At 38.0% G+C, this 14,936-nt stretch overlaps 1 protein-coding gene across 1 annotated transcript in view; it reads left to right on the top strand.

Annotated features, from left to right (window-relative positions):
* LOC136871206 (coiled-coil domain-containing protein 6) overlaps nt 1–14,936 on the top strand; it is a 151,207-nt gene that overhangs the window by 25,983 nt on the left and 110,288 nt on the right. The window contains exon 4 of the mRNA XM_067144965.2: nt 3,436–3,668. Coding sequence (XP_067001066.2) covers nt 3,436–3,668 — 233 coding nt within the window. The remainder of the gene's footprint in view (nt 1–3,435; nt 3,669–14,936) is intronic.

Here is a 14,936-nt window from a genome sequence, read left to right as displayed (position 1 = left end):
AGAACATCATTTATTATTATATTATGAAGGATAGGAATTTATTATGTACTGTAAATTGCTCGATATGATGAGACTGAGTTTGTGTCATTTCATCTCATATTGTGTATACGGAAAAGTTATTCCTGACGCTGGGAATTTAGTATGAGTCGCTGGGTTTTACTCATAAGCAAAGTTTTATACAGCGACCCGCGCGCAAGGCTAGCGCAAGCTACCGACTAATCGTAGACACGTCGACTGGTTACTCGTGAAGAAAGAAGAGAGGGAAGATATGATATGAGATAAACTAATCAGATTCTTCGATGGAAAAGAGACTTGGTACGGTGCAGTTACCAAGGGTGGGGATAGCACGTGTATATTATCCTGCACGGAGCAATCCAGATACACACAATTATATTATTTTTCGGTACGGTGAGTTGTCTCTTTGAAATACAGTACGTAGCTGCTGTGATGCTGTCGGATCAGGGTGAGACGGAGTTGCACACGGAGTGTGATATATTGTACATTATTCTGGATGAAGAACTATATTAGTTCAAGTCTACGGTACTTGGTACAAGTCTGTATTTTATCAGGAGAACAGATTAGTTAGATTGAGGTTTCTGATAACTTGGAAAAATTCATTACACTGAATTTTCTCCTCCTAAGGTCATTGGTGATCAATTTTCACAAGCATAGGGCCAATGTCTAATTTAAAGACTAGGCAATTAGGGAGTGCTAGTCCAGATAGCCCAAACCAAAATTGCAGAAGGAAGGATGGATGTCCATGGAGCCATTCTACAACGAGAAAAGGGGAACAAGTAACCACGGAATACAGATTACCTCAATGGAAGCTGCAATTGGTGAACCACAATTAGATACAGCAAGCAACAGTAAATTTCAGTAACGTAAATTCTAAATTCTCTCCATGCTTAAAGGAACTTTTCATTCATCTTTTTTTGTAATAAATTCATTTTATTTTATATTGCGTTAGTTTTCTTTCTCAAAGCGATACTTAATGGTTAATTATTTAAAATCCTACCCCTGTGATTTAAGTATAAGTCTTTATGCTATTAAATATAAATTTTGCTGTACAGTTTTGTTTAAAACTGTAAAGCTGGCGCCCAACCAAAACATAGAGAAATAGGAAACCATGGAAGGATAGTTTTATTTATATTCATGTGTCCCTAGCTATTAGCTTTCGTCTCCTCAAGTGTGAAGTTAGAGGTGAGGGCTACAGTTACAACAAGAGAATTAAATAATGTAGGGTGAGGCCGATGGGTAAACTTCCTTTCCTGCCCGTATGTTTGCGGGGCGTGGAGTTCCCAATCAGCTGTTGCACCAAGTTGCGCCGGAAGTTCAGCTGTCTGTCTCCATGAGCTGTGAGAGCTGGTCGGTTACTCATATCATAAAGAAAGAAGGTAAAACAACCAATCCCTTATAAATTAGAAGTCCTGCATATGCCCTTATTTCATCAGCGTTAGTGTCTTGCCAGGTAGTATCAACAGTGCTAGTTTTTCTTTGTAAATATTCAGCATGAATATTCGTCTGCTCTGCTACTAGCTCATAAAATTCTGATCCCACAAATAATTAACTCCTGGAAGGTAAGTTGTGATTTGGACCGCATTGTTTTCCCATATTTTCAGTTCATCAGATTGAATATTGTGACTCCAGATATCACTAGTAACATTTCTTTGTAGCTCTGTCCCTCGATCTTCACACAATATTTGTTCACGCTCATGATTCTTGGAATCATTATCACTCCTACATTCATCAGAATACAATTCTGAACCACAACTAGAAAGCTCACTATCTCCACTAACTTCTAACATATCTTCAATTTCTCATTCTTTCATATCTTTCGACACAACTCTGTGATTAGATGACATGGTGTGAAATTGAAAAAGAATAATCTCTAACTGTAAGGCAAAGGTTTATAAAGTAGGTATGCTTGGGAAATGCACACAGAAAATGCTATTGACAAGGTTCTGACAGCTTGCTGAGTCAAGGAAATACAGTGTGGTTTCACAAGACCCTTCAATATTTCTCTCAACACACTTATAATGAACGCGAGTGTGACGAGCACTTTGGAGTGTTCAGCACAGAAGGTGGATGATAATACTCGAGCGCTCTAGAGTGTTAGAGAAGGCAAAGGGTTAACAAGCCCAGTAGAAAAAGAACTCGTGAAAAAGTGAAAAATGGTTTACTATTACCAAGTAGGACCTGCAAGAAAACATAATGGAACAAGACATTGGTGTTTTGGACAATTCAAACAGTGCTTCCTGATTTTAAAATACTTTTGCCTTGTCAAACTTGAAAATTAACCGTGTTGAGATCCACATTTTGAAAAATTCAGAAATTAAAATGTTTGGTGTGATAGTAATGGTTTAATTTCCTTGTAAATTGCTGTATTTAGATCCAGATTAGTGTATGGGGGAAATTGTTGCAATTTTGAAGCCATCTGGGAGTGTTTTGGTCGACACTTGTCATTTGAAAGATATGTGCTAAGGATTTAAGTTTCTTTAATTGTCCTAGCAGATAGTTTGTCATATCCATATGCTGATTTTATTCCTATATGCCAAAATAGTTGCTGTTACATTTTACCAAGTATTTCACAAATATATGTTTAGGATTGGAAACAGTCTGCCGGGCTGAGTTGCTCAGATGGTTGAGGCGATGGCCTTCTGACCCCAGCTTGGCAGGTTCGATGCTGGTTCAGTCCAGTGGTATTTGAAGATGCTCAGATACGTCAGCCTCGTGTTGGTAGATTTACTAGCACGTAAAAGAACTCCTGCAGAACAAAATTCAGGCACCTTGGTGTCTCCAAAAACAAAACAGAAAAGTAGACATAACATTATTGGAAACAATCTAATGCTAGCATGGAGAAAGTGTAAGCGTTTGTTTGAATACCTTTTGCATGAGATCTACATTGAGAGGTATGTTTAGTTGGAAACTCCCATAATTATTGTTTTTAAGTGGGTAATCTTTCAACCTCTTAAAACAACCGCACCGAGTGAGTTGGCTGTGCGGTTTCTGTCATGTTACTATGAGCTTTCATTCGGGAAATGGCGGGTTCGAACCCTACTATCGGCAGCCCCGAAGATGGTTTTCTGCATTTTCCCATTTTCACATCGGGCAAATGCTGGGCTGTACATTGAGGCCATGATTGCTTCTTTCCTATTCCTTGTCATGTACTATCCTTTCGTTGCCGTATTCTATGTGTTGGTGCAATGTTAAACAGATAGAAAAAAATTAAATAAGAAAATCAAACAACAGTCACCACCTTTATTGTTATTCTCTCCCTTTTCATGTTGTTGCTCATCTGCAGTGTTGAGAAACAGGATATTTCAGCAGAGTAATTTGGCAATGCTATAGCACAGATTTTTTTCTCAGGTGCCTCCTTAAATATAATTCTTGTTTTTACTCAGTTATAACTAGAACTTGCCTTTTCCGTGTTTTTAGCTTCGACAAGAGAAATGTCGCCTTGAGCAGACCTTGGAACAAGAACAAGAATGCCTGGTGAATAAACTGATGCGAAAGATTGAAAAACTAGAAGCAGAGACTCTTGCTAAACAAAGCAATTTAGAGCAGCTACGTCGGGAGAAAGTGGAACTTGAGAATACCTTAGAACAAGAGCAAGAGGCATTGGTGAACAAGCTGTGGAAACGTATGGACAAACTGGAGGCAGAAAAAAGGTAAGGATTTGCAAACATTGCAGAATTTACATTGTGCTCAGTTTTCCAGGTTTCGGTGTCCTTGATGGTATGGTACAAGGATGTGCTATATAAGGTGTATTGGAAATTAGGGTATTTGAATGCTAAATCTAGTCAACTGGTTTCTCACTAAGGTGGTATGGTTTGAATCCTGGTTAATACATGTGATATTTTTGAAATGAAAAGTCTCATCCCTGTGGTTTTGATTTCATGTTAAACATGAGGTCTCATGTCTGATCATGATATCAACAGTCACATAAAACTAAAAGCTTACTTTCTTTGCTACTAGAAGAGGCATCATGATACTTTTAATTATTTGGCATACATATAGCCACCTGACAGGCAGTCACGGGTACAGTGGCCATTCATATGTAGATGCTCAACAGGTGGTCTTACTACATGATAGCATTCTGCAAGTGATTGAAGCCTTCTGTCCGTAGGTGACATGGCATGCATTATACCATTCGAAAGCTAATTCTGTATATGAGGGTTTCCTGGTGCTGGAATCAACATCGTAGATAGCATTATTTAGCAGGAATTTGTTCGTTCACAAAGTAGAATTATACCCTCCTTGGTAGCCAGTAGAAATGGCTGACCCTAGTAAAACTTATACTACAAGGAATGAAATCAAATATGTATTACAGTACGAGAGTGAATCAGGGAGTGATATAGTTTCAGAAAGTGATACAATTTTATTTACTAGCGGTGAACATTATAACTGCATGATGAAAAGTTCCGGTAAGAGTGAGGGCATATTTGAATGCAACAGTGAATCACAACCTAACCTGTCACTATCAGTGGTTTTTGGTGGATCATAACCTAACCTGTCACTATCAGTGGTTTTCGATAGATCACAACCTAACCTGTCACTATCAGTGTTTTTTGGTGAATTACAATTGTTTTTTAAGGGATGCTAGAGGCCTTCGCGACCTTAACCTGGGGGCTTACATCCCCAGATCCCCTTTGCTTGCCCTCAGACCAATGGTTTTGTCACTAGCCTGACCTAACCAAACCATTCCAATGCTTTTCAAACTTGCTGGAAGTACCTCATACTCGTCAAGTTTTTGCCACGTCACATCAGCGCATCACATTGGATCTTTAATGTCCCTTTTAAGAACCAGCTAGTGAAGTCTTAACCCAATTTAGTGTCTATAGATTGTGTTGCGTTGTCTCAACAGTCAAATATACCAGATCATTAATTTATACATTTAGCTGCTGCTACACGTCCCTTCGAATTATCCGCCATGTTTGCAAACCTCAACTTTCTAAACATGTCATACATGACATCATATAGATGTATGAACAGCAGCCGCGGAGTCCATCCTTGCCCGTGGCAGTGGATCGTGGACTTATTACATGTCATAAATCTCATTTTCTTGGTCCGTATTGAGCTGCCATATAATATTTATTCAAAACAATCTTTGAAGGTGTCCACCTTTTCAATACAATTTATTTTTTTATTAACATCAATTCAGTTGTTGGGACATCACCCTTGTTTAGGGCATCATCAGCCAGTTTCTCGACTCAAAATCTTCAATTACGACCAGAATTCTGATTACATAAAAAAAAAATTAAACTGTATAGTTAATGTTATTTTTAAATTCCTTGTTTAACAATACATAAAAGTACCCATTTGACTAGAATAACTACTTGTGTGAAGAAGAACGCATTGAGACAATGTTAATCCGTAAATAAAAGTTCTGGGATACACAAACTGACCATGAATTTAACACTGTTGAATCACTTGGGTAGTTATTTAAATTCAGTCTTGTTGTATATTAACCCCTTAACTGGGGAATAGTTTCATAACGTCAACCAGCCAGTGGGTAATTATTCAGCGCAACATGCACTTTTGGAATGGGTACAGTAGCGTGTGGCAGATGTAAACACTCAACAGAAAAATATTATATTTTACTCGATTTATTTAAATTATTAGTCATATAGTAGAAATTAGCGTAAAAGAAGAATTTCCTTTTTCTGTCACATATCAAGATTACCAGACACCAAGATATTGAAACAACTATTTGATTATTTTTTTAAAAATAAAATCAATAATAATTGGTTCAAAGAAGTTCAGGATGATTTGGAAGAATTGGGTGTAACTCGGCAACAAATCAAAGACAGAAAAGAGAAGAGGATTTTGAAGAAAAAAAGGCAGAAGTCTCAAACTAAAAACGGTTGAACAGAAACAATATACTATATCGGACACACAAAGGGCTTCCAGGTCGGAGAGGATGAGAAAGTTCTGGGAGAAGAAAAAGAAGAAATTAAACTCAAATTTATTGATTTAAGTGCTCCAATGTGGGCGTAAAATATGTAAATAAATAATAGTAGAAATTCAATAGCATTATGCTATTACCGTTTTTCTTGTAAACCCGTAAATATATACACAATGTGTTCATACAAAAGTGAATATAAAAAGTGCTCCTTTCATTATCATGATATTTTTTCAAGTTTTCAGATATGCATCAATAGGTTCTACATACTTTCTGGTTCATAGGTCATTCAGAAATTGCGCACAGTGTGGTAAATATGGAAGCACGGGCAAGCACGGAAGTGCCACGTCACATTCCTCACAGCAGTAAACCGTTTCCCGTCGCCTCTCGTTTGACAGGCACACAACATAATGTTTTCTTGAGTGATTCCTACTTCCGGTCGGTGGGTTCTCAGATAATCCAACGTCTTTCCTAACCCAGCAAAGTTCAAGTCATACGGAACATTTTACCACGATACACAGACCAATTTACTGAAAGTTACCAGAACATGGACAATGGAGTTTGCAGAACAACTGTATCGTAACAACAACTCGCAAATTTAGTAATTTCAAAGTACATATACACAAATAAATTCTTTACGAAGAATTTGGCGCGTACCATACGAGGCAACACGAGACAGCTGTCGGACTGCCGCCTAGGCGTCAACTACCCGACTGGCGTGAGACCGGATAAAAACGAATAGGACAGCAATAATCACATCTAATATGAATGGAATTAGTTTTAAGTTACAGTAGTAGATGTCAGAAGTGATTAAGAATAGCCAGACGCCTAGGCAGCTAACCCTACGCAAGAACACATTTAGAATTACAAGAATGCCTAAAGGCGTCAAACCCAATACTACCGAGCTCGATAGCTGCAGTCGCTTAAGTGTAGCCAGTATCCAATAATCGGGGGATAGTGGGTTCGAGCCTCACTGTCGGCAGCCCTGAAGATGGTTTTCCGTGGTTTCCCATTTTCGCACCAGGCAAATGCCGGGGCTGTACCTAGCCCTTTCCTATCCCATCGTCGCCATAAGACCTATCTGTGTCGGTGCTACGTAAAAAAAAAAATTAAAAAAAAAATAGCAAACCCAATACTCGTGCAACAGCTGTTGACACCTTTAGGCGTCAAAACCAGTTAAGGGGTTAATATGGTGGTTCTTTCTTGGAAAACTTTTTAAGGTGTTCTAATGGCTCCACTTCCGTAAACTCTTATTGAGAGAGCGTACGTAAAATGGATATCCCTATATATACTGTTAGTTTGAATATGTAAATAGTTGACTAAATTGACCTATTTGATACTGCATTCCCTGTTTAAAAGGGCTATTTCATAACAGATTTTTTAAATAACTTTAGAATCATTGTTGATTTTAACTGTCATATTGTCGATCCCGTGTCACCTCTGTAAATTCAGATTTATGCAAGTAAAATGAGTACATACAATTTTTTGCCACCTTAATTTGAATGACACAATAGACACGAAAACCGCTCTATACGATTTCATTCCACAATTAGGCCTACTAAAGATAATGAAAATAAGGGAGAGTACTTTTGTAAACGTCAATAAGTCTTTTCGTAAGAAAGTCCCACCCACAATGAATAGTCTTCCAAGACCAGCCAATACACCGTCCGCCTGCCCTTCCCCTTCCCCTACCTCCCCTCTCCCGCAGACAGTACACAGATACAACACGAGGTGAGCAGGCTCAAGTACAGCCAGTCGATCTGGTAGTGTCACCTAGACAAGCAAGTCGGGAGAGAGAGAAAGGGACACCCAATTCAACTCCGTTCTTCATATCGAAGTTCCTAAATTCATCATTTATATGAACACATCGAGTAGTCTCTGGTTCGACTCTCGCCAACAACAAGCAGCTCACATCTTTAACAGCAAAACATCTATAAACAACGTGACAAAAATTTTTATGGACTCGTGTTACTTGCATAAATCTGAATTTACGGAGGTGACATGGGATCGAAACATGACAGTTAAAATCAACAATGTTTCAAAGTTATTTTTATAAACTGTTATGAAATAGCCCTTTTAAACAGAGAATGTAATATCAAACAGGTCAATTTAGTCAACTATTTACAAATTCAAACTGACAGTATATATACGGATATCCACTTTACGTATTTTCTCTCAATAAGAGTTAACAGAAGTGGAGCTGTTAGAACACCTTTAAAAGTTTTCGAACATAAACATTAAAGTGTATCATCAAGAATACATGTCCAAGTAACAACCACCATATTAATAGACAGTAAGACTGAATTTAAATAACTACCCAAGTGATTCAGCAATGTTAAATTCATAGTCAGTTTGTGTATCCCAGAACTTTTATTTAAGGATTAACATTGTCTCAATGCATTCTTTTTTTTACACAAGTAGTTATTCTAATCAAATGGGTACTTTAATGTATTTTTAAACAAGAAATTTAAAAATAACATTAACTAAACAGTTTTAAATTTAAAAAAAAATTAACCAGAATTCTGGTTGTAATTGAAGATTTTGAGTTAAGATGCCCTAAGTAAGGTCGAAACATGTCCCAACAACTGAATTGATGTTAATAAAGAAAAATAAATTGTATTGAGAAGGTGGACACCTTCAAAGATTTATTTGAATAAATATCCTGGACTTATACTGAGCAAGTTCGTAGTACATGTTCCATATTTTCAGAAAAGTGCATTGAAAGAAATTTGGACTGTCTCAATAACTCATTAATGGTTGTTTAATAAGATGGCAGGATATCATGATTGGGACAGTCAACTAGCAGTTGGTGTCCTAGCCTTAGGTTTAGGGTTATTTGACAGGAATATTGCATGGTGACAGGGAGAACACCTGCCTTAAATTCGTATGAGGTGGAAAAATTTGGAAGGGGTAAACATCTTTTAGGTATTTGTATTTATATGTGGGGAAAACAAATAGTTACAATGATTACAAATTCTTGTACTTTGATTAGCCAGTTGTGTTAAATGCTTGTATAAAAGCCAGGTTTCACTTTAGTGTTAAAATGTTCTCCTACCAGGTAGCTGTTCAGTCTTCATTTTAGTGTAATATTGGAATGAAGTGGAAGAATTGAAGAAAGTGTTCATTTTATTTCAGATAGGTTCTAATTACAGGAGGGTCTACTGAATGTTTCCCTACCAAAACAAGAAAGTAACTTTAGTAGCCAACTAGCTGATGTACCCGTGCTTTGCTACGGAATTCTACATTGTATACAGAATAGTAGGTTAGGTAGAGTATACGTTGTGAGCAAGACTGTATTAAATTGCATAGCTCTTAACATTACCCTAGAAACGTGACGGAGAAATCACCAAATATCTTTTCTCATATGAAGACTGCGTTAGGGGATTTTCATTGTAATGGTAGGCCCGCTTGCCTACCATCAGTTACAATTAGTTTGTGGAATTACATGATAATGGCAGACACTCACTCTCCACCTGCCTTTTTACATCCTCAGAAAGACTGTGTTAGTGGTTTTGCCAACTGAAATTAACATAGGTCATTGCAATGACGTCAGTAGGAATGGCGTGAGTAAAAGCAATGATTTCACATGAAATACTTGATCAAATAAAAAACCACACATTTTCTCACTTTTAACAAGCAGTACTACGCTGCCAATGTAACAGTCCAAAGTTCCAGAGCTGGAATGACCAGGCCACAGACAGCCGTGATCCGTGAACACTCTTAGTCTTTGGGGGTGGGTCGAATAGTGAAGAGTCCCAGGGCAAAAACTATGATGTTTCCTAGAAGTACCTGATGAGTCAGAAAATCTCAAATCACTACACAGGACCCCCTGTGGGTGGGGGACGCACATGTAGAATACACCTAGGTATCCCCCGCCTATATATGGAAAAGAAAGGATTCCACCTGATCAATACAATTTATTATACTTGTAGTTCTTACAGTACCGGTTTCGGCCTATTTGGCCATCATCAGCTGGCTAATCTTGATGTTTTGCGTGAATTACATTAGAAGGGAGATGCCATCTTTGATTGGCATATCCAGATATGTTTAATGGGGCATAAGTTATGATTTATCGTTTAAATTGCGGTACGTAAGTGTAAATGAACTTGAGGTTTAAATTGTGATTATAAAAACTTGACCTAAACTTAAGAGGTAATCAGTTGTACAAACACATAAAACACATTAAAATATACTAAAAACATATGTGAAGCACTGATTAATTTATATGTTTATGTCTTGCACGTGTCTTCTTCTTTCTTGGTAGAGTCTTATGGCTATGAATTACATCAGTTGATGCTACTGCTCGTGAACAATAATATCAGTAAGTCTAAAACTTGATGAGTTTAATTGTACGTTTTGTGTATGCTTTCTTCTTGTACTTGTCATGCTGTTAATCAGTAATTATTTTAAATTTCACGACACCATTTATCAACAGCAGGGCCTACCTATGGGATCCCCAGCCTCAGGCATATTAGCTGAAATTTACATAGACCACCTAGAACACATGTTATGAAGAGACTTTTAATTTTGATAACTTTATTGCATTAATTGAAGTTGGCACTTTCCGAGCCTGTTTCTGATTGGTGCGATGATTTTGTATTGTTGAAAAATGGTTATGCATGCAACAGTCATTTCTGTCATCAAGTTGTGATATCGCATCATTAAGACATACCAAATGTAATAAAGTATTGAAGGCACCAAGTTCCTTTACTTCAAAATCAATCAACATCATTGGCGCCCAACAGCACAGCTCTCAATAACCTGAGATGTTCAATACAAGCAAGATCATGAAAAGTGAAATGCAGAAGTGAAAACAATGCGTCGCAATTGAGATTAAGAAGCGGAGTAAAAATGCAACACATCTTGAATTCGTGGAATCATTCACGGATATTGCATTCTTGTTCATAACGAAAATCAGACCGCTGAGGCTAACAACTTCAATGGAGTGCAGCATAAATCAGTAATCAGGCAAGTACGATTCGAGGTTATGTACATAGTACATCCAAAGAAGTAAAGACAAGATTTCAAGATTTACATTCTTCTCATTGCTCAATGCAAGAATTTAAAGTTAAGAACATTTTGGTCCGTATTGAATCTAGATTTACACTACAAATTGAGGATTCAATTTTTTGAAAGGTAATAAATTCGTGATGTGTTAATGACATCACATTGTATTTGTATTGAAAAGGTGAACATAATTATCCTCAATTTATAGTGTCAATGCAAGAATCTCCGTGAGACCATGAGTCTCTTTGACATATAGACCATCTTTGCTATACATACGGTTCTCTTAGATTCTAGCCTCTTTCCCTTAGCGCATGTTTTCGTAACATAAACATGCACTGATCAGCATAATAATAATAAAATAATAATTGAAGTCCATTGATCCTCTTGTTGTCATAAATATAAAAGATCCAAATTCCTTTGTCATATAACCTCAATTCAGCAACACAATTCCTTTGAACTTATAAATAACCTTCACACAATCCCTTCGAACTTTCACTGCATAACCTTAATTTCAATATGTCGCAACTAACGAAATTGAAACAATCGCGTGGCCGAGTAAAAGGCACGTTAACAAGAATAATAAAGTCGATTACAGCTGACGTGTCAAAATCAGAGTCGAAGTTTAGAATTAAAAAATGTGAAGAGCTATGGACTTCTTTTGAAGCAGCAGCTGGATTTCATTGAGCAAAGAGACTGGCAGGAAAGGGTGAAAGGCAACACTCCAAAGAAGATGCCAACGTTGGATGATTTCTTGAAATTTTTAACTGAGCGTTCCCGATCATATATGCTGTTAAATCATAACAAAACCAAGGCAATGAACACGAAGGCAAATCCGAAGGCCAAACAACCTAGCAAGAAAGTTATGACGAAGTCCCAGGCAAGCTGTAATCTGTGTGGTGGAAGTCACCCCATTTTTACATGTGAAAAATTAAGCGATCAGTTGAAGACAGAAGAAAACTGCTCCGAGAAAAAGGACAGTGTCATAACTGTTTGAAACCAGGACATATTGAAAAAATTGCAGAGGATCAAAATGCAAGAAATGTGGATTTCTTCACAACACACTTTTACATGCTGAGGAAGATGACAAACAGAAACAAAATGTTAAAGAAAATAAAGTGCCCATAAACCTGTGTGTCGAATCTCAGCATTCACCTGTTTCGCTCAATGTGAGCTTGGTGAAAGGAATAACATCTCAAATACTTTTGTCAACAGCTTTAATTGATGTGAAGGATGTTCACGGAAGAAGAATGACATGCCGAGCCTTATTGGTTCCGGGATCTCAGTCGAATCTGATAAAGGAAGGTCTGTATAAGAAACTTGGTTTACCGAATGTCAAGACAAACACACATATCATTGGAGTAGATTGTTCCAAAGTGGAAACAAAAAGGATTATGAGAGTACACCTCACTTCAAGGAATGATGGATTTGAGGTGGAAGCAGAATTTCTAGTTTTGCCAACTATAACAGGACGATTGTCACAGTTGGAGATCAAGGACAAAATTATTATTCCAAAGAACATTTGCTTGGCAGACCCCCACATTCAACAAGCCTGGGGACATAGACATATTAATTGGTGCAGGACTTTATTGGAAAATAATGATAGGTCCACCCAAGAATGGAGCTGAAGTACAACCAGCTCTGCAAAAAACCCGATTAGGCTGGATTATAGGCGGTGAAGTTTTTGAGAACAAACAAGGATCAACAACAACATGCATGAAAATTAGCAATCAACAGTTATCAGATCAGATGGAAAAATTCTGGAAACAAGCAATTCCGGAGATTCAACATTACACATCAGAGGAAAGAATATGTGAAAGACAGTTCACGGACACCGTTTCGAGAGATAAAACAGGTAGATTCATCGTAAGGCTCCCTATCAAGGCGGATGTCATCCTCGGAGAATGAAGAAAACGTGCAGTAAACAGACTAGAATCGTTAGTCAAGAGATTAAGCAGACACCCAGATTTCAAGACAGGTTATGCAGATTTCATGGATGAATATGAAAAAATAGCGCATATGACCTTGATTGAAACAAACTAAAATCAAGATTTACCAAATTCATACTTCATACCCCATCAACCAGTGGTGCATCGAGATAGTGACACCACAAAGGTCAGAGTGGTATTTGATGCCTCATTAAAGACATCTCTCGGGACATCACTCAATGACAAGCTCATGACAGGACCTAATTTACAGCAAGATCTTTTTCACATTGTACTTAGATTTCGCAGCCATAAGTACGTCATGACGGCAGATGTGGAAAAGATGTTTCGGCAAATCCTCATCCATCCTGAAGATCGAGCATTACAGCAGATTTTGTGGAAAGAGGTATCTTCAGCCCCTGTGAGGATTTATCAGTTGAATACGGTAACATATGGAACAGCATCAGCACCTTACCATGCCATGAGATGCCTAAATGAATTGGCTACTCTTCATGAAAATGAATTTCCAGCAGCAGCAAAGGCTATTTGCGATGATTTTTATATGGATGACTGCTTAAGTGGAGAAGGCGTTCTAGAAGACGTGATCGGGCTATGGCGGCAAATACAAAATATTCTCAAGAGTGGTGGAATGCATTTGAGGAAATGGAGGTCCAACAGCAAAGAGATCTTGCAGGATTTGGAGAGCAAAAGCAACGAAATGACTTTACTGGTTTTAGACAAAGGTGAAGCTAGTAAGACTCTTGGACTCCTCTGGGACTCAGCACAAGATTGCCTTCAGTTGCGAGTTGAGCTGACAAAACAGTCACCAAGATCCAAAAGAGAAGTCGCCTCCAAAATCGCACAGATTATTGATCCACTAGGACTCGTGGGTCCAGTACTGATCAAAGGGAAGTTGTTGATGCAACACTTATGGGTAGATGGATTTGAATGGGATCAGCCATTGTCTCGAGAGCATCTTCAGATTTGGAACGAGTACTATACATCATTAGAAAGACTGAACAACATCAGGATTATGAGGAACATAAATCCTGGGAATTACTCTGGCTCTTTTGATTTGTTTGGATTTAGTGCTGCTTCAGAGAAGGCTGTTGGAGCCTGCATTTATGCAGTTTGTCAAATGCAAAGTGGTCTCTACATTTCCAATTTACTTTGTGCAAAGACAAAAGTAGCTCCTTTTAAAACCATTTCGTTGCCAAGACTCGAATTGGAGGCAGCCCTTCTTCTTGCACAACTTGTCAAAACAACATTGAGTGCTTTGAAAGAAAAAATTGGTCAGATCAGATTATGGAGTGACAGTACAATTGTTTTGGGATGGATCAACACTGAGCCAAGGCTGCTGAAGACATTTGTGGCAAACAGGATTGCAAAGATTCAAGAAGCCACTGATGCAACCTCCTGGAAGCATGTTCCTTCGACTGAAAATCCAGCTGATCTTCTCTCGAGGGGAATTACTTCAGCAGAACTCGAAGACAAAAAGCTTTGGTGGAGTGGACCTTCTTGGCTTCGCACACAACGTGAACAACCAGAGCATTCAGAAGAATTTGAAACAGAACTACCAAAGCTGAAAGTCACAGCAGTTACGTTGATAGCAACATCAACCAGCATTCTACTGAATAAATTCTCATCATTTCCGAAATCAGCCATATAGTAGCATATTGTAAAAGATTCATTTACAATTGCAAACTCAAACCACCAGAAAGGAAAAAAGGTTCACTAGAAATACAAGAAACTTGTAAAGCAGAGAAACAGGTAGTAAGATGGACACAATTAGAAGCATTCCCTCAAGTACTACATTGCTTAATTAATAATCAAGACCTCCGAAATAAGAGTTCTCTAAAGTCACTCAGTCCGTTTCTGGATAGTGACGGATTGATTAAGGTTGGAGGAAGGTTTCGTTTTTTGGACCTTACATCAGAACAGAGATATCCTGTGCTTCTGCTAGCAAATCATCACATCACCAGAATGATCATGGAAAATGAACATCATCGTCTGAGCATTGTCCCCCAGAGCAACTGCTACATGCAACTCGACAACGATATTGGCCTATCAGCGGCAGAAGGGAAGCGAAAAAGAGTGTCAAAAGG

The sequence above is a fragment of the Anabrus simplex genome, chromosome 1 (genome assembly GCF_040414725.1).
Source record: "Anabrus simplex isolate iqAnaSimp1 chromosome 1, ASM4041472v1, whole genome shotgun sequence".
In the NCBI taxonomy this organism is placed as follows: domain Eukaryota; kingdom Metazoa; phylum Arthropoda; class Insecta; order Orthoptera; family Tettigoniidae; genus Anabrus; species Anabrus simplex.
The sequence above is the reverse complement of the archived record's forward strand: the minus strand, read 5'-3'. Positions and strand labels throughout refer to the sequence as shown.